General features: G+C 43.4%; 1 protein-coding gene across 2 annotated transcripts in view; it reads right to left on the bottom strand.

The window, feature by feature from the left end:
* NEMP2 (nuclear envelope integral membrane protein 2) overlaps nt 1-20,996 on the bottom strand; it is a 49,471-nt gene extending 28,475 nt beyond the window's left edge. The window contains exons 1-2 of one of the 2 annotated variants that reach the window (XR_014326292.1): nt 20,761-20,942; nt 6,722-6,837 (exon numbers count right to left, since the gene is read on the bottom strand). Coding sequence is in view for 1 of the 2 variants with exons in the window: in XM_082841861.1 (XP_082697987.1) it covers nt 6,722-6,837; nt 20,761-20,866 (222 nt within the window). In the remaining variant the exon portion in view is untranslated. Of the gene's footprint in view, nt 1-6,721; nt 6,838-20,760 lie in introns of both variants that reach the window. The other variant, XM_082841861.1, reaches the window with a different exon arrangement.
* Nucleotides 20,997-21,198: the final 202 nt, after the last annotated feature.

Genomic DNA, 21,198 nt, shown 5'->3' on the forward strand with positions numbered 1-21,198 from the left:
AGGTGATGGTGGCCTCGTAGAAGGAGTTTGGGAGTGGTCCTCCCTCTGCTATATTTTGGAAGAGTTTGAGAAGGATAGGTGTTAGCTCTTCTCTAAATGTTTGATAGAATTCGCCTGTGAAGCCATCTGGTCCTGGGCTTTTCTTTGTTGGAAGGTTTTTAATCACAGTTTCAATTTCAGTGCTTGTGATTGGTCTGTTCATATTTTCTATTTCTTCCTGATTCAGTCTTGGCAGGTTGTGCATTTCTAAGAATTTGTCCATTTCTTCCAGATTGTCCATTTTATTGGCATAGAGTTGCTTGTAGTAATCTCTCATGATCTCTTTTATCTCTGCAGTGTCAGTTGTTACTTCTCCTTTTTCATTTCTAATTCTATTGATTTGAGTCTTCTCCCTTTTTTTCTTGATGAGTCTGGCTAGTGGTTTATCTATTTTGTTTATCTTCTCAAAGAACCAGCTTTTAGTTTTATTGATCTTTGCTATTGTTTCCTTCATTTCTTTTTCATTTATTTCTGATCTGATTTTTATGATTTCTTTCCTTCTGCTAGCTTTGGGGTTTTTTTGTTCTTTCTCTAATTGCTTGAGGTGCAAGGTTAGGTTGTTTATTCGAGATGTTTCCTGCTTAAGGTGGGCTTGTATTGCTATAAACTTCCCCCTTAGAACTGCTTTTGCTGCATCCCATAGGTTTTGGGTCGTTGTGTCTCCATTGTCATTTGTTTCTAGGTATTTTTTGATTTCCTTTTTGATTTCTTCAGTAATCACTTCATTATTAAGTAGTGTATTGTTTAGCCTCCATGTGTTTGTATTTTTTACAGATTTTTTCCTGTAATTGATATCTAGTCTCATGGCATTGTGGTCAGAAAAGATACTTGATACAATTACAATTTTCTTAAATTTACCAAGGCTTGATTTGTGACCCAAGATATGATCTACCCTGGAGAATGTTCCATGAGCACTTGAGAAAAATGTGTATTCTGTTGTTTTTGGATGGAGTGTCCTATAAATATCAATTAAGTCCATCTTGTTTAATGTATCATAAAGCTTGTGTTTCCTTATTTATTTTCATTTTGGATGATCTGTCCATGGGTGAAAGTGGGGTGTTTAAGTCCCCTACTATGAACGTGTTACTGTTGATTTCCCCTTTTATGGCTGTTAGTATTTCCCTTATGTATTGAGGTGCTCCTATGTTGGGTGCATAAATATTTACAATTGTTGTATCTTCTTCTTGGATTGATCCCTTGATCATTATGTAGTGTCCTTCTTTGTCTCTTTTAATAGTCTTTATTTTAAAGTCTATTTTGTCTGATATGAGAATTGCTACTCCAGCTTTCTTTTGGTTTCCATTTGCATGGAATATCTTTTTCCATCCCCTTACTTTCAGTCTGTATGTGTCTCTAGGTCTGAAGTGGGTCCCTTGTAGACAGCATATATAAGGGTCTTGTTTTTGTATCCATTCAGCTAATCTGTGTCTTTTGGTGGGAGCATTTAGTCCATTTACATTTAAGGTAATTATCGATATGTATGTTCCTATTCCCATTTTCTAAATTGTTTTGGGTTCGTTATTGTAGGTCTTTTCCTTCTCTTGTGTTTCTTGCCTAGAGAAGTTCCTTTAGCAGTTGTTGTAAAGCTGGTTTGGTGGTGCTGAACTCTCAGCTTTTGCTTGTCTGTAAAGGTTTTAATTTCTCCATCAAATCTGAATGAGATCCTTGCTGGGTAGAGTAGTCTTGGCTGCAGGTTTTTCTCCTTCATCACTTTCAGTATGTCCTGCCAGTCCCTTCTGGCTTGTAGGGTTTCTGCTGAGAGATCAGCTGTTAACCTTATGGGGATTCCCTTGTGTGTTATTTGTTGTTTTTCCCTTGCTGCTTTTAATATGCTTTCTTTGTATTTAATTTTTGACAGTTTGATTAATATGTGTCTTGGCGTATTTCTCCTTGTATTTATCTTGTATGGGACTCTCTGTGCTTCCTGGACTTGATTAACTATTTCCTTTCCCATGTTAGGGAAGTTTTCAACTATAATCTCTTCAAATATTTTCTCAGTCCCTTTCTTTTTCTCTTCTTCTTCTGGAACCCCTATAATTCAAATGTTGGTGCATTTAATGTTGTCCCAGAGGTCTCTGAGACTGTCCTCAGTTCTTTTCATTCTTTTTTCTTTATTCTGCTCTGCAGTAGTTATTTCCACTATTTTATCTTCCAGGTCACTTATCCGTTCTTCTGCCTCAGTTATTCTGCTATTGATCCCATCTAGAGTACTTTTAATTTCATTTATTGTGTTGTTCATCATTGCTTGTTTCATCTTTAGTTCTTCTAGGTCCTTGTTAACTGATTCTTGTATTTTGTCCAATCTATTGTCCATTCTATCTCCAAGATTTCGGATCAACCTTACTATCATTATTCTGAATTCTCTTTCAGGTAGACTGCCTATTTCCTCTTCATTTGTTAGGTCTGGTGCATTTTTATCTTGCTCCTTTATCTGCTGTGTGTTTTTCTGTCTTCTCATTTTGCTTATCTTACTGTGTTTGGGGTCTCCTTTTTGCAGGCTGCAGGTTCGTAGTTCCTCCTGTTTTTGATGTCTGTCTCCAGTGGCTAAGGTTGGTTCAGTGGGTTGTGTAGGCTTCCTGGTGGAGGGGACTAGTGCCTGTGTTGTGGTGGATGAGGCTGGATCTTGTCTCTCTAGTGGGCAGGTTCACGTCTGGTGGTGTGTTTGGGGGTGTCTGTGGCCTTATTATGATTTTAGGCAGCCTCTCTGCTAATGGGTGGGGTTGTATTCCTGTTTTGCTAGTTGTTTGGCATAGGTTTTCCAGCACTGTGGCTTGCTGGTCGTTGAGTGAAGCTGGGTGCTGGTGTTAAGATGGAGATCTCTGGGAGATTTTCGCCGTTTGATATTATGTGGAGCTGGGAGGTCTCTTGTTGATCAGTGTCCTGAAGTTGGCTCTCCTACCTCAGAGGCAGAGCCCTGCCTCCTGGCTGGAGCACCAAAAGCTTTTCATCCACACGGCTCAGGATAAAAGGGAGAAAAAGTAGAGGGAATTAGTAGAAGTATGAGGAAAGAAAGAAGGAAAGGAGGTTAGGAAGGAAGGAAGAAAGAAAGAAAGAAGCAAAGAAGGAAAGAAGGCAAGAAGGAAAGAAAGGAGGGAGGGAGGGAGGGAGGAAGGAAGGAAGGAGGGAAAGAAGGAAAAAAGACAGAAAGAAAGAAGATACAGTAAAAATAAAATAAAGTATAATAAAGTTATTGAATTAAAAAATTCTTATTTAGAAAAAAAAAAAAGGGACGGAAAGAACCTTAGGACAAATGTTGGCAGCAAAGCTATACAGACAAAATCTTACACAGAAGCATACACGTACACCCTCACTAAAAGAGGTAAATGGGGAAAAATCCTAAATCTTGCTGTCAGAGACCACCTCCTCAATTTGGGATGATTCGTTGTCTAAAGGAGGGAAGGAAGGACGGAAAGAAAGAAAGAAAGAACGAAGGTAAAGTATAATATTATTAAAATTAATTATTAAGAAAAAAAATTTAAAAAAAAACATGGACGGATAGAACCCTAGGACAAATGGTGGAAGCAAGACTATACAGACAAGATCTCACACAGAAGCATACACATACACATTCACAAAAAGAGGAAAGGGGAAAAAATCATAGATCTTGCTCCTAAAGTCCACTTCCTTAATTTGGGATGATTGGTTGTCTATTCAGGTATTCCATAGATGCAGGGTACATCAAGTTGATTGTGGAGCTTTAATCCGTTGCTTCTGAGGCTGCTGGGAGTGATTTCCCTTTCTCTTCTTTGTTCTCACAGCTCCCAGGGCTAAGCTTTGGATTTGGCCCTGCCACTGCGTGTAGATCGCTGGAGGGCGTCTGTTTTTTGCTCAGACAGGATGGGGTTAAAAGAGCCGCTGATTGGGGGCTCTGGCGCACTCAGGCCGGCGGGGACGGAGGGCCACAGAGTGCGGGGCGGGCCTGCGGTGGCAAAGGCCGGCGTGACTTTGCACCAGCCTGAGGCGCGCTGTGCGCTGTCCCGGGGAAGTTGTCCCTGGATCCCGGGAACCTGGCAGTGGCGGGCTGCACAGGCTCCGGGGAAGAGGGGTGTGGAGAGTGACCTGTGCTCGCACACAGGCCCCTCGGTGGCGGCAGCAGCAGCCTTAACGTCTCCCGCCCGCCTCTGGGGTCCGCGCTTTTAGCCGCGGCTTGCGCCCGTCTCTGGATTCCGCGCTTTCAGCCGCGGCTCGCGCCCGTCTCTGGGGTCCGCGCTTTCAGCCGTGGCTCGCGCCCGTCTCTGGGGTCCGCGCTTTCAGCTGCGGCTCGCGCCCGTCTCTGGAGTTCCTTTAAGCAGCGTTCTTAAACCCCTCTCCTCACGCCCCAGGAAACAAAGAGGGAAGGAAAAGTCTCCTGCCTCTTCGGCAGGTGCAGGCTTTTTCCCCGGACTCCCTCCCGGCTAGCTGTGGTGCACTAACCCCTTCAGGCTATGTTCAAGCCGCCAACCCCAGTCCTCTCCCTGCGCTCCGGCCTCAGCTCGCAGCCCCGCCCGCCCTGGCGGGTGAGCAGACAAGCTTCTCGGGCTGGTGAGTGCCGGTGGGCACCGATCCTCTGTGCGGGAATCTCCCCGCTTTGCCCTCCGCACCCGTTGCTGTGCAGTCCTCCGCAGCTTCGAAGCTCCCCCCTCCGCCTCCCGCAGTCTCCGCCCGCGAAGGGGCTTCCTAGTGTGTGGAAACTTTTCCTCCTTCACAGCTCCCTCCCACTGGTGCAGGTCCCGTCCCTATCCTTTTGTCTCTGTTTATTCTTTTTTCTTTTGCCCTACCCAGGTACGTGGGGACTTTCTTGCCTTTTGGGAGGTCTGAGGTCTTCTGCCAGCCTTCAGTAGGTGTTCTGTAGGAGTTGTTCCACGTGTATATGTATTTCTGGTGTATCTGTGGGGAGGAAGGTGATCTCCGCGTCTTACTCTTCCGCCATCTTCCCGCCTCCCCCAAGTAACTTTTGAGCACAATATTTAGACTGTGACCCCTCAAACTAAAGATAAAACACACTGTAAACAAATACTGAGCTCTTGTTACTAGGTTTGTTTTTCACAACAGTATGGCTTAGCAACTCTGAAATTACTCTAGGATTAGGCAAATAAATCAATATATTGATGAGAATGGGAACCAGGTTTCTCACAATCAGAGAAGAGAGTTATAGATATGGAAAGGAGAAAGACTAGAGTGAACCCAGTGGTGTTGGAGAGATCAGAATTCATGGTTTTTGAAGACAGACAGGAAGTAAGAAGAAAGAAAGGAAGGAAGAAACAGCCATGTGTATAGGAGTATGGGTGTGTATATACACATATGATAATGATATCTGGTAGTAATGAACACACCTGACACTGAATGCTCCTTGGAAAAATGTATGACTCCAGAGCTGCGTCTAAGAAATTACAGGATAAGCTTGAGAACATCTTGTTTGCCAGAAGGTAAAGAAGTGCTCAAATAACGATAGGCACAAGTTAAAGAACATAAGAGCTAGTTCGAAGGGGCTCCTACTGGCCAAATCTAGGACAATTTGAATAACAAAACAAATAATAAAAGGAATTGTAGTCCAGCAAATGAACTGGCAATCCATGAAACCATATGGATATAAATAAACTGGGGAGGTAAACTCTTCCTTATAGAAGAATGCCAATGAATGTAGAAGGAATAATGGAATTAGAAAATCACCATTTGATAAACATCGTGATGATAACTGATTCAGGCAAGCATCATCAACAGATAATAAAACTAGGGGGTAAAAGTTTGATGAGGAATAAAATATATACATAGTCTCAAATTATCCCCTCAAAATAGTCATTCATTACAGAGGTGAAAATAGTTATCTTACAGTGGTAAAACTGTAAACTGACAGATAACACCTTAACCAAGTGACCAAAGTGGTGTATATTATCAGTAATAGTACAAAGCAACGTCAAGTGCCTATTGATATGATGATGTCCTAGCTCTTCCCTCAGCCAGAACACTCTTCCCTCAGATACCCTGCTGGGTAACTCACATCACTGAGATCTTACTCACGTGTCACCTTTTCAATGAGAAAGACCCTGACCATTCTTTTTAATACTGCAACTTGCCTCCACCCCCCTCATTCCACTTATCTTACTCTACATTTTCTTTTTTTATAGCACTTACTAATTTTATAATTTTCTCCTCTTTTACATTTATAGCTAACCCCACCCTACCCCCTACCCCCATTCCCAAGAGTGTAAACATCACAGGAGCGGGGATCTATTTTGTTCACTGATGGATCCTAAGAGCCTAGAAGAATTCCTGGCACTTAGTAGGTGCTTAATAAATATTCATTAAATGCTGAAGGAAGGAAAGTGCTAGGCTATTAAGAGTAACTACTATCTTGACCACACCTGGGATCAGAGGTAACTTCAGATTTCTATAGAGAAGGGTCTGAGATAGCAATTATTTTGGAAAGTAGGCAAGAGGGTATTGTCTTGAGCCATGTCCGAACAGCAAGCACACTGCACTCAGATAGTATATCTACTTGGAGTGGTTGGAGAGGGGCTGATGAAGAGTATGGAGGTTAACGTCCCCTCCCATAGCTCCCCCCAACCTGAACTGCTGTGTGTAATCCCCCAGGCAGCTTTCATACTGATACACAGCTCTATGTCATACAAAAGCTACTTCTACTCTTGAAATAGTACGTTTTAACTCCCTGTTCCTAAGACATAATTTGAAAGTAGGCTCTTACCTGCACAGTTGACCATATATACTTCCATTTCACTTGGGATTTTTGATTGTAGCAGTAACAGTCTGACTGAGACGTTTTAATTAAATCCATTTCCTTCAAAGCTTTACATCTTGCAACTGAGAAATGGAAAAAAAAATATATTTCCTAAATAGGTAATTGCCCAGAATCTTATCTTCTTTCTTTTTTATTCACAGGGTTAATGACGGCTGTTTTTGTAGTCTATGGCCAGTAAATTCTTCTACATGGTAATTATAGTCCTTCAGTCTTTCCAATCTAGCAGGAGGCAGACAAAAAGATTACAGTCCAGTACCAATACTCTTATGACAGATGGAGGGACTGCAAGAGCATGGAGAATAGGCACTTCTTCAATCTTGAAGTAGAGGGCAAGGATTGAGGGAGGCTTCCCAGAAGGGAGGAAACGTGAGAGGAGCACTGAAGTGCAGTCAGAGGCAACGAGACAGAAGTCAGGGGGTGGGGTGACAAATGTGTACAGAACCATGGAGATGAGGGAAATCATGGAAGTGCTTCGGCCATTCACGAGGACGGAGTGTAGGGAATACACAGGACATTTCAACACCTGCAGCTAGAGAGCTAGGTGGTTTCTGTTACACTGAGGAGGGTGGACTTCCCGCAGAAAGCAGAGCATTGAAGGATTTTAGGTAAGTGTCAAAGTCTCGGCAAGACACTGCAGACATTCCAAAGGGTTTCACTGAGAAGAGTTCAGTGAAGATGTAGGCAGGGTTAAGGCATTAACAAGGAACCGTGAAGTTCCCAGGCACCAACAAGAGCAGAAAGCCTTCAACATCCCTAGGCCTGAAATGGCAAAGGGAGGACCCGTTGTTACCAGAGCCGAGAGGACAGTAGTCTAAGGGGATGCAAGCCCTGCCAGAGCTTCAGGGGGAGCTCTCTCCCGCCCTCCCGTCAGTGCCTCTCATCTGCCAAACCCAATTGGAAGCCAGAGGGCAAAGAAGCCCACAGAGGCCAGCTTCCGGGAACTGAGCAGGGGAGAGCAAGGCACAGAATGGACCTGTGGGAACAGAGAACACAGTCGTGTCTTAGAAAGAGCATTCTGTAGGCCACGCAAAATGTTAGAGGGGCCGAAGACTGAAAGCAGAAGAGCTGCGGAGGCTCCCGAAGCAGTCTAAACAAGAAACAAACTAAGGAGGCAGGAGAAAGAACAGATGTAAGAGCACCTAGGAAGTGGAATCAACAGACTCAGAGATTCAGAAATGACCTGATGGTTCCGGTGAGTGATATAAGGAATACTAGAGAAGAAGCAAAAAAAGGGGAAGAGTTCAATTTTAGAAGTACTGAGTCTTGGTTGGTGGGGCTAGGTGAAGATGGATAGGTCTGTAGCACAGGAGAAGTTTGGCTGGAGACAGATGTAGTACATACATACGTGTGTGTGTTCTGTGTAATACACACAAAATATTTTATATATAGTATGTAATATATAATACAATATAACACAGTGTAACAGAGAAAAAGAGAGAAGACAGGTGCAGCGTTACAGATGGTAAATGTAGTAAATGCCACAAGAAAATTATGAAGTAATGGGGTTCATTTTTTTCTGAGGCTGCTGCTATATTTGAATTTAAAATGAAGTGAGATGAAAGTCACAGATGCTTCTGGACCCAGGATAGGGTATCACCACTACGTCTGTCATATATGAAACAGCAACAGGGAATGTTTACGTGCACATCAAGAAACAGGCCTTATGCCCCAACCCTCACTCCTCTAAGGAGAGTGTGATCAGCTGTTTCTCCAGAAAAACCTGAAATGAAGCTAGAACAACCTGCTACACCAATGTTGGGGAAGGATCGGGTAACCAGTAATAACAACTCGACAATTATATCCATTTAGGGAATAACACTAAGTAAGTCCAGATAGGTCCTGGTCCTGCCTAGAAACACCTTAGCATTAAGCTGGAGAAAAGTGAAGAAACAGACACTGTGAATGCCCATCAGCTCTGAAAATACAACTGCATAAAAGTCAAGGTTCTCAGGTGGCTGCACAAAGCTGAGAAGTTACACGAGGATCCAGTACCCTCCACTGGGATGCTGTGAAACCATTTAATCTTTACTCTTAACACTGTGATGCGTATGTTTTTAAATATACCAAGAAATTTGCAGAGTTTGAGAGTATGAGATGCAAATATAAGAATCCAGGTTAAGAGGCAGATCTCAAAAAGGCACGAGAAGGAAGCTCTAGAGGCTCTCTTTTAAATATAGGATACAAAAATTAAAAATGCATTCTTTCATGGTCTGTTTATACACAAGGGCAAAAAGGAGAATGCAGAACAGTGTTAACAACACACACAAAGCAACAGATGCTGAGGAGCCTTCTTGCGTGTATCTGAGACACAAATGACTCCTGGCCACGGGCTGCACAGGGGACAGGGCCCTCCCGGGACCCCAAGGGGCTGCAGCTGGCCGTATGAAAGACGCGTGTCCGAGGAGGCAGTGCAGACCCTGGAAGAGCCTGAGCGACTGCGATGATAACACACCACGCACGTTAAAAGCCCTCAGCTAGTGACCACAGGGAGGGCTCCGGACTCGCCTTCTGGTATCCCATGTTCTGCCTTCCGCGGTCCCCTGTGGGCTCTCTAGGCAGGAACAGGGTGAAATCAGGCAGCTGGAGTTGAGAACCTTATGCTGGGAGTCCCCAGTGGAAGAGGGGATTCCTACCTATCGTTGGGAAGGGAGCACACTCTGGGGCTGGGGTCAGGTGAAGAGCGTGAGGTCTGTGGTCTGCAGACCCCAGCAGCCCAGACCATCATGAGAACGTTAACTGCAGCCCGTTCTTTCTTCAGGGTTACTCCTAACACCATACGCGTGCTCACTAGGGGCTTTTCTTGTGGTTTTTCCAGGGTCCCTCTGTGCATCCCCTCTCCTAGAGAGCGTTCCACCACTTCGAGGGCTGAGTCAATTCCCCTAAGTATACAAACTACCCTCTTGTTAGTGGTCTGATGAAAAACCCTTTGGAGCCTGAGCTTTGCAAACAAACGCTGCCTTCCAGTGAGGTTTTTTTTTTTCCATTTTGGTCCTAAGACTCTCCTAAATCATTTGATATCTGTAACTCTTCAGATAAGAGCAAGATGATGCAATTTGGGTAGAGCACAATAGCTTGAATTTAGGAATAAATGCTTCTCTGCTGTCCAGGCCGCAGCCTTCTTGCACTTGGGTTACTATAAGGGACTTCTAGCTGGTCTGCTTACAGAATCACCCCTACGATGCTCCCCTACAACCTATTCTCTAATCAGTACAGGGACCTTTTAGAAACATCAACCAGAGCACAGCATTTACCTGCTCAAAACCCTCCAATGACTTCTCGTCACACCCGTAAGAAAACCCACCCTCCTTTCCTAGGACCTGGGTACCTCTGACCTTTCCTCCTGCTTAGCCTCTCCGGCCACACCAAGCGTCCTGCCCTCAGGGTGCCAAGCCGCCCCTGCCTCAACCTTTCCTACATGCTGTTTCCTCCATCTGCAACCGGCATTCCCCAGATCTCGGCAGAGCTGGCTCCTTCTGATAGATAACGTATGTATTTGCTCAAAATTCACCTTCTCAGGAAGGCCTTCTCTGGCCCCACTGTCTAAAATGGCACACTCCTACGCCTTTCACCCACTTTCTGCTCACTCTGCTTTATTCTCTTCATATTATATATGTATTTTTTAGTTTATACTCTCTTTCCATGAAGTTAGGGACATGGCATGTTCATTACCGTATATGTAGCATTTAAATATTTGTCTTTCACGTGTGTGTTGTAATTCGAGAGGACGGGTAGGTTATTTGGGCGTGCATAGTCGACCCCGTGAAAGCCTGGCCAATCTTTATAAGAGGCTGGCCAGTGCCAGCACCGTAAAAGGGGGGGCACTCTGCTCTTCCCCTTGAAGTAACCTAATGCTGGACACCTGTCCAGCCTGTGCCATTGCCATCCCACCCACAGAACCTGCAGGCTACACCTCCGCCTTACCCTACCCCATCATCAATGTACCCTTAACTAGAGGGTGGAGAGCTGTAACCCTTAATATCCCTTGGGCTGAGAACCCTCTTCTTTCTCCTCACCAGGTAGAAGAGGGCAGAGGGAGGCAGGAGGTGGTGATCAGCGTGTTTTTGTTGTACTCTATATGGTACATCAGTGTACTCTGTGTAAAGACCTCCCAGTTAGAAAAAAAGAACTTGCTCTGATTTCACCTTGGTCTTCAACCAGATTAAGGAAAGTACAGATAGGGGTACGTTGCCCTGATTCTTGATACTTACAGAAACACTACTAAAAGCATGTTGCAAATGGCATCTCCCCTGGAATTCTCCAGAGCGGCCTCTGGCTTTTGAGGTGAAACTGATGTTGAATTCACACAATACATGAGACATTATAGACAAGGTGTCAGCAATTCATGGTGCCCTCTGGCTGCCCTCATTGTTATCACCTGTCTCCTGAGGTGACTGCATCTCAATCCACCCACACAAGAATTCCTAATTATCTAAGGAACTAGAAACTCACAGCCACAAGAAACCACAACCCTAGCTCCAAGTGAGTTCATGTGAATCTTAAGCCATGGCCAACTAGCATAAGACAGTGAATTGACAATCAAGATTCTTACCACAGCTGGCCCACTGCCTTCCTAGAGGGAACCAGATCTTTTAATCTTAGATTGTTTATAAACATTGTCTTTCTTAGGCCCCTCCTCCCTTCAGTAAGCTTCTAGAGACATTTCATTATTCAGTTTCTACTTCCTCTATCTCTGCCTGCGGGTAGGAAACAGAAATTATAGCCAGCTTCACTGCCTGGCTGAACTCTACCACCTGTTCCAGCCCTGACACTGAGGGCTGTGAAGCTGCTGGCAGGTCTGCAGGTGTCATTTATTCATGCAGTCTCAGTCTTTGCTGGTTCATTCAGCTAGGATTGGAACCTCCTAGTATCAGATCCGGGCAAATCCAAATATATCACAATATCAACAACATCCCCTCACAAGGCAATCCAGAAAACAAAAGGGAATTTCTAGGGATTCATAAAAATGTAATAATAATCATTCATTTGGTCAGACGAGAACAACACCTGCCTAGGGAGAGCCACTGCTTCCCCCTGGAGCTGAAATATTTCTCCTCCCCAGAGGGTGCTCCCATAACCTAGGCATTCACTTCCTCAAGCCTGATTCAGGTCAGGAGAGGGGTCTGCAAGTGTGGGCTATCCCAGCTCTGCCCCATTTCCCAAAAACTTAGGAGTATAAGCAGGACCAACCCCGAATGCCATGCTTATTATGGCTACCCCAGCAAGGCCACGGACCGAGCACGGCCCTCCTTAACTACCTGTAGTCCTCGGCAGGCTCTCTTGAACCTTTCAATAAACCTGACTCCTGGAGAACAGTGTATTTCTGGACATTTGCGCCCAAACTGCTATGACAAAGTGCAATTCTTTACATTACCAAAGGATGTGAGTCAGGGTTACCTTTACCAGTGAAATCCCTTAGTTCATATAAAATACCATTCAATTTGAAAATATTCAATTAATCTAATGTTAGGACTACATATCATATATTAAAAAAAGAGACAACTGCACATCACTTGCTTTAACTGATAAATTTAGAATTATTCTTTTGTACTACTTTTGTCATTTATGTTTTCCTAAACGTATAAAGATACAATTAAGTTAAAGAGTTTAGTCATAAACTAAATTACCTTTTATTTTAAGGTAAAAATACTTAGTCAAAACTTCAGGCTTCCGGGAAGATGGCGGAAGAATAAGACGCGGAGATCACCTTCCTCCCCACAGATACGCCAGAAATACATCTACACGTGGAACAGCTCCTACAGAACACCTACTGAACGCTGTCAGAAGACCTCAGACGTCCCAAAAGGCAAGAAACCCCCCACGTACCTGGAGGGGATTAAGAGCGCTGCTTAAAGGAGCTCCAGAGACGGGCGCGAGCCGCGGCTAAAAGCGCGGACCCCAGAGACGGGCATGAGACGCTAAGGCTGCTGCTGCTGCCGCTACCCAGAAGCCTCTGTGCAAGCACAGGTCACTATCCACACCCCCCTTCCGGGGAGCCTGCCAGGGTCCCAGGATCCAGGGACACCTCCCCCGGGAGAACGCACGGCGCGCCTCAGGCTGGTGCAACGTCACGCCGGCGTCTGCCGCTGCAGGCCCGCCCCGCACTCCGTGCCCCTCCCTCCCCCCGGCCTGAGTGAGCCAGAGCCCCCGTATCAGCGGCTCCTTTAACCCCATCCTTTCGGAGCGAAGAACAGACGCTCTCCGGCGACCTACACGCAGAGGCGGGGCCAAATCCAAAGCTGAGCCCCTGGGAGCTGTGAGAACAAAGAAGAGAAAGGGAAATCTCTCCCAGCAGCCTCAGAAGAAGCGGATTAAAGCTCCACAATCAACTTGATATACCCTGCATCTGTGGAATACATGAATAGACAACGAATCTTCCCAAATTAAGGAGGTGGACTTTGAGAGCAAGATTTATGATTTTTTCCCCTTTTCCTCTTTTTGTGAGTGTGTATGTGTATGCTTCTGGGTGAGATTTTGTCTGTACAGCTTTGCTTCCACCATTTGTCCTAGGGTGCTATCCGTCCGGTTTTTTTTGGTTTGTTTTTTAATTTTTTCTTAATAATTATTTTTTATTTTAATAACTTTATTATATTTTATCTTGCTTTATTATATTTTACTTTATCTTCTTTCTTTCTTCCTTCTGTTCCTTCCTTCCCTCCTTCCTTCCTACCTCCCTTTCTTTCTTTCTACTTCTACTAATTCTTTCTTTCTACTTTTTCTCCCTTTTATTCTGAGCCATGTGGATGAAAGGCTCTTGGTGCTGCAGCCAGGAGTCAGTGCTGTGCCTCTGAGGTGGGAGAGCCAACTTCAGGACACTGGTCCACAAGAGACCTCCCAGCTCCACATAATATCAAACAGCAAAAATCACCCAGAGATCTCCATCTCAACACCAGCACCCAGCTTCACTCAACGACCAGCAAGCCACAGTGCTGGACACCCTATGCCAAACAACTAGCAAGACAGGAACACAACCCCATCCATTAGCAGAGAGGCTGCCTAAAATCATAATAAGGCCACAGACACCCCAAAACACACCACCAGACGTGGACCTGCCCACCAGAAAGACAAGATCCAGCCTCATCCACCACAACACAGGCACTAGTCCCCTCCACCAGGAAGCCTACACAACCCACTGAACCAACCTTAGCCACTGGGGACAGACACCAAAAACAACGGGAACTACGAACCTGCAGCCTGCGAAAAGGAGACCCCAAACACAGTAAGATAAGCAAAATGAGAAGACAGAAAAACACACAGCAGATGAAGGAGCAAGATAAAAACCCACCAGACCTAACAAATGAAGAGGAAATAGGCAGTCTACCTGAAAAAGAATTCAGAATAATGATAGTAAAGATGATCCAAAATCTTGGAAATAGAATAGACAAAATGCAAGAAACATTTAACAAGGACCTAGAAGAACTAAAGATGAAACAAACAACGATGAACAACACAATAAATGAAATTAAAAAGACTCTAGATGGGATCACTAGCAGAATAACTGAGGCAGAAGAACGGATAAGTGACCTGGAAGATAAAATAGTGGAAATAACTACTGCAGAGCAAAATAAAGAAAAAAGAATGAAAAGAAATGAAGACAGTCTCAGAGACCTCTGGGACAACTTTAAACGCACCAACATTCGAATTATAGGGGTTCCAGAAGAAGAAGAGAAAAAGAAAGGGACTGAGAAAATATTTGAAGAGATTATAGTTGAAAACTTCCCCAATATGGGAAAGGAAACAGTTAATCAAGTCCAGGAAGCAGAGAGAGTCCCATACGGATAAATCCAAGGAGAAATACACCAAGACACATATTAATCAAACTGTCAAAAATTAAATACAAAGAAAACATATTAAAAGCAGCAAGGGAAAAACAACAAATAACACACAAGGGAATCCCCATAAGGTTAACAGCTGATCTCTCAGCAGAAACTCTACAAGCCAGAAGGGACTGGCAGGACATATTTAAAGTGATGAAGGAGAAAAACCTGCAGCCAAGATTACTCTACCCAGCAAGAATCTCATTCAGATTTGATGGAGAAATTAAAACCTTTACAGACAAGCAAAAGCTGAGAGTTCAGCACCACCAAACCAGCTTTACAACAACTGCTAAAGGAACTTCTCTAGGCAAGAAACACAAGAGAAGGAAAAGACCTACAATAACGAACCCAAAACAATTTAGAAAATGGGAATAGGAACATACATATTGATAATTACCTTAAATGTAAATGGACTAATTGCTCCCACCAAAAGACACAGATTGGCTGACTGGATACAAAAACAAGACCCATATATTTGCTGTCTACAAGAGACCCACTTCAGACCTAGAGACACATACAGACTGAAAGTAAGGGGATGGAAAAAGATGTTTCATGCAAATGGAAACCAAAAGAAAGCTGGAGTAGCAATTCTCATATCAGACAAAATAGACTTTAAAATAAAGACTATTAAAAGAGACAAAGAAGGACACTACATAATGATCAAGGGATTGATTCAAGAAGAAGATATAACAATTGTAAATATTTATGTACCCAACATAGGAGCACCTCAATACATAAGGCAAATAGTAACAGCCATAAAAGAGGAAATCGACAGTAACACATTCATAGGGGACTTTAACACCCCACTTTCACCAATGGACAAATCATCCAAAGTGAAAATAAATAAGGAAACACAAGCTTTAAATGATACATTAAACAAGATGGACTTAATTGATATTTATAGGACATTCCATCCCAAAACAACAGAATACACATTTTTCTCAAGTGCTCCTGGAACATTCTCCAGGGTAGATCATATCTTGGGTCACAAATCAAGCCTTGGTAAACTTAAGAAAATTGAAATTGTTTCAAGTATCCTTTCCGACCACAACGCTATGAGACTAGATATCAATTACAGGAAAAGATCTGTAAAAAATACAAACACATGGAGGCTAAACAATACACTACTTAATTACGAAGTGGTCACTGAAGAAATCAAAAAGGAAATAAAAAAATACCTAGAAACAAATGACAATGGAGACACGACAACCGAAAATCTATGGGATGCAGCAAAAGCAGTTCTAAGAGGGAAGTTTATAGCAATACAATCCTACCTTAAGAAACAGGAAACATCTCGAATAAACAACCTAACCTTGCACCTAAAGCAATTAGAGAAAGAAGAACCAAAAAAACCCAAAGTTAGCAGAAGGAAAGAAATCATAAAGATCAGATCAGAAATAAATGAAAAAGAAATGAAGGAAACGATAGCAAAGATCAATAAAACTAAAAGCTGGTTCTTTGAGAAGATAAACAAAATTGATAAACCATTAGCCAGACTCATCAAGAAAAAAAGGGAGAAGACTCAAATCAATAGAATTAGAAATGAAAAAGGAGAAGTAACAACTGACACTGCAGAAATACAAAAGATCATGAGAGATTACTACAAGCAACTCTATGCCAATAAAATGGACAACCTGGAAGAAATGGACAAATTCTTAGAAATGCACAACCTGCCAAGACTGAACCAGGAAGAAATAGAAAATATGAACAGACCAATCACAAGCACTGAAATTGAAACTGTGATTAAAAATCTTCCAACAAACAAAAGCCCAGGACCAGATGGCTTCACAGGCGAATTCTATCAAACATTTAGAGACAAGCCAACACCTATCCTTCTAAAACTCTTCCAAAATACAGCAGAGGGAGAAACACTCCCAAACTCATTCTACGAAGCCACCATCACCTTGATACCAAAACCAAACAAGGACGTCACAAAGAAAGAAAAACTACAGGCCAATATCACTGATGAACATAGATGCAAAAATCCTCAACAAAATACTAGCAAACAGAATCCAACAGCACATTAAAAGGATCATACACCATGATCAAGTGGGGTTTATTCCAGGAATGCAAGGATTCTTCAATATACGCAAAACAACCAATGTGATAAACCATATTAACAAATTGAAGGAGAAAAACCATATGATCATCTCAATAGATGCAGAGAAAGCTTTTGACAAAATTCAACACCCATTTATGATAAAAACTCTGCAGAAAGTAGGCATAGAGGGAACTTTCCTCAACATAATAAAGGCCATATATGACAAACCCACAGCCAACATCGTCCTCCATGGTGAAAAACTGAAAGCATTTCCACTAAGATCAGGAACAAGACAAGGTTGACCACTCTCACCACTCTTATTCAACATAGTTTTGGAAGTTCTAGCCACGGCAATCAGAGAAGAAAAGGAAATAAAAGGAATCCAAATCGGAAAAGAAGAAGTAAAGCTGTCACTGTTTGCAGATGACATGATACTATACATAGAGAATCTTAAAGATGCTACCAGAAAACTACTAGAGCTAATCAATGAATTTGGTAAAGTAGCAGGATACAAAATTAATGCACAGAAATCTCTGGCATTCCTATACACTAATGATGAAAAATCTGAAAGTGAAATCAAGAAAAAACTCCCATTTACCATTACAACAAACAGAATAAAATATCTAGGAATAAACCTACCTAAGGAGACAAAAAGACCTGTATGCAGAAAATTATAAGACACTGATGAAAGAAATTAAAGATGATACAAATAGATAGAGAGATATACCATATTCTTGGATTGGAAGAATCAACATTGTGAAAATGACACTACTACCCAAAGCAATCTACAGATTCAATGCAATCCCTATCAAACTACCACTGGTATTTTTCACAGAAGTAGAACAAAAAATTTCACAATTTGTATGGAAACACAAAAGACCCCGAATAGCCAAAGCAATCTTGAGAATGAAAAACGGAGCTGGAGGAATCAGGCTCCTGACTTCAGACTATACTACAAAACTACAGTAATCAAGACAGTATGGTACTGGCACAAAAACAGAAAGATAGATCAATGGAACAGGATAGAAAGCCCAGAGATAAACCCATGCACATATGGTCACCTTATCTTTGATAAAGGAGGCAGGAATGTACAGTGGAGAAAGGACAGTCTCTTCAATAAGTGGTGCTGGCAAAACTGGACAGGTACATGTAAAAGTATGAGATTAGATCACTCCCTAACACCATACACAAAAATAAGCTCCAAATGGATTAAAGACCTAAATGTAAGGCCAGAAACTATCAAACTCTTAGAGGAAAACATAGGCAGAATACTCTATGACATAAATCACAGCAAGATCCTTTCTGACCTACCTCCTAGAGAAATGGAAATAAAAACAAAAATAAACAAATGGGACCTAATGAAACTTCAAAGCTTTTGCCCAGCAAAGGAAACCATAAACAAGACCAAAAGACAACCTTCAGAATGGGAGAAAATATTTGCAAATGAAGCAACTGACAAAGGATTAATCTCCAAAATTTACAAGCAGCTCATGCAGCTCAATAACAAGAAAACAAACAACCCAATCCAAAAATGGGCAGAAGACCTAAATAGACATTTCTCCAAAGAAGATATACAGACTGCCAACAAACACATGAAAGAATGCTCAACTTCATTAATCATTAGAGAAATGCAAATCAAAACTACAATGAGACATCACCTCACACCAGTCAGAACGGCCATTATCAAAAAATCTAGAAACAATAAATGCTGGAGAGGGTGTGGAGAAAAGGGAACACTCTTGCACTGCTGGTGGGAATGTGAATTGGTACAGCCACTATGGACAACATTATGGAGGTTCCTTAAAAAACTACAAATAGAACTACCATATGACCCAGCAATCCCACTACTGGGCATATACCCTGAGAAAACCATAATTCAAAAAGAGTCATGTACCAAAATGTTCATTGCAGCTCTATTTACAATAGCCCGGAGATGGAAACAACCTAAGTGTCCATCATCGGATGAATGGATAAAGAAGATGTGGCACATATATACAATAGAATATTACTCAGCCATAAAAAGAAACGAAATTGAGCTATTTGTAATGAGGTGGATAGACCTAGAGTCTGTCATACAGAGAGAAGTAAGTCAGAAAGAGAAAGACAAATACCGTATGCTAACACATATATATGGAATCTAAGAAAAAAAATATGTCATGAAGAACCTAGGGGTAAGACAGGAATAAAGACACAGACCTACTAGAGAATGGACTTGAGAATATGGGGAGGGGGAAGGGTAAGCTGTGACAAAGCGAGAGAGAGGCATGGACATATATACACTACCAAACGTAAGGTAGATAGCTAGTGGGAAGCAGCCGCAGAGCACAGGGAGATCAGCTAGGAGCTTTGTGACAGCCTGGAAGGGTGGGATAGGAGGGTGGGAGGGAGGGAGACGGAAGAGGGAAGAGATAGGGGAACATATGTATATGTATAACTGATTCACTTTGTTATAAAGCAGAAACTAACACACCACTGTAAAGCAATTGTATTCCAATAAAGATGTAAAAGAAAAAAAAGTCTCAGTTGTGAAGCCCATCTGTAAGGGCAAGTGTTGCTATAAGGCTACAGAAGTTGCCATTTCTCTTAGCTGTGGACTAGAATTTTATCAACTCAGTGGGCATCCTGCATGTCTCAGGCAGAACAGAAGCATTTATGTATGATTTGATTAACAAAATAAATTAGTTGACATGTTAACACTAAATCTGGTAACAAAAACCTGAAAAACAGTGGGTTCATTGAGGCAAATAAAAGGTAAGGAAATTATTGGAGAACATTCAGTAATAGAACTTCTTCATCTTTACTGATGAGAAAACTATGGCTCATAAAGACAAGCCTGGACCAACGTAATTCTGCAAGTGGGTGGCTGAATGTAATAACCGAACTAGAGAAATCAAGTTCTGGATGCTGGTCCAAGGCTACTTACAATTTTCTGTTTGCAGCCATACTCAGAAATCCTCCCTCTTAGACAGATCTGTGATTTATTTTTTCATCAGTACATACTGGTTACCTCTCCTACTACCAAGCCTTTGTTCCCTCTTTTGTAAAATGGGTATATAAATGGTACCTACCCCATACAGCTACTATGAGTAGTCAATAAGATAATGCAGTTAAAGCACTTTTAACACTGCCTAGCACATAGTAAATACTCAACAAATGTCCATTCAATGAAAACTGGTATAGAAGAGTCCCCCAAGGCGTACCTCACTGCAAGATACAGAGGAGTTGGTAGCTCCAGCTCAATCTGATAACTGCCTTTATCCTTAGACAAACAATCCTGATTTTATTGGAGGGTAGCAGCTATGCCCAGCTACACTTGGTTGCCTCCCTTGCAACCACAGGGGGGCAATAAGATGAAGTTAGTGGACAGTGATTCCAGGAAATCTTTTAAAAATAGTGAAAACAGTGAAAAAGAAACGTTAAGCTCATAGCAAATTAGTAGCAGTTGTGGAGTTAGAACTCCTGCCTTGCCCCACTCCAGACAGCCCATAACAACACTATGAACAGCTACCATTTCTTGTTTCCTTTGTACCAGGTACACGTTAAACATCACAGTAATCCTGTGAAATATTATCCGTGTTTTACATGTGACCGGTAGTAGCATGACTCACTCAAGGTCACAGAGCTAGTAAGGGCAGGGGAAGTTCAGTCCAATTCTAAAGCCAAACCTTCTCTAGTCTTGAGTCCAAAGTTTTACCTAGATAAATAATATTTTCAACCTAAGTTGATGTATACAAATGCCCTGTGTTGAAAGTCGGGAGACTAGGATCATCTGTATAATGACTGTGTGTCCTTGGACTAATCAAAACTTCTCTGGGCTTCGGCTGCTTCTGCAAAACGAGGGAACTGGGCCAGAATGAACTCTGCAGTTGCTTCTAATCCTAAAATTATAATGTCCAAGTGCCAGCAGAGACCAGGGAAGCCCAAGCAGGCGGTAACGGAGGCCGCGCCCGCGGAGGGAACCTTAATCCGGGCAGGGAAACAGCTCCCCGCGCCCCGCCGCCCGGAGAAGAGAGAGCTTGGTCCATCTCCGGGGAGCCGGGCGAGACGGGGGGAGGGGGCGAGGAGGGCGGGGATAGGGAGCGGGGGAGCCGAGGAGCGTGCGCGCGCCCGCCGCCCGTGCCCGCGATTACCTGACAACGCCGCCTCGTCCTCCTCGCCGCGCACCGCGTCCGCCGGCAGCACGGCCAGCGGCGGCAGCCAGAAGAGCAGCCAGCACGTCCCCGGGGACGGCCGCATCCCGCCAGGCGGTCAGTTCCGCGCGGCCCAGCGGCGGGACGAGACCTGTGGGTCCCGCTCGGCCGAGAGTAGCGGAAATGGCGCGGGGCCCAGAAGGAGACCAGGGGCCGCTGCGGCCTGCGCGCGGGAACCCGGAGGTCCCGCCCCCCCGCCGCCACCGCCCCGCTCCCGCCTCCGGGGCCCTCCGAGCTCCGCCCCGTCTCACCCTGGAGGGTGTGGGGAGGAGCCGACCCTTCGCCTGAGAATTGTGCTTAAAACTGCCCTGACCCGTGACTGTGGGGCTTTAGGGCTCAGTTGTCAGAGCTTCTCAGAGTCATACCCCAGGAAGGCGA

Source organism: Leucopleurus acutus (assembly GCF_964270905.1).
Source record: "Leucopleurus acutus genome assembly, chromosome: 6".
NCBI lineage: Eukaryota > Metazoa > Chordata > Mammalia > Artiodactyla > Delphinidae > Leucopleurus > Leucopleurus acutus.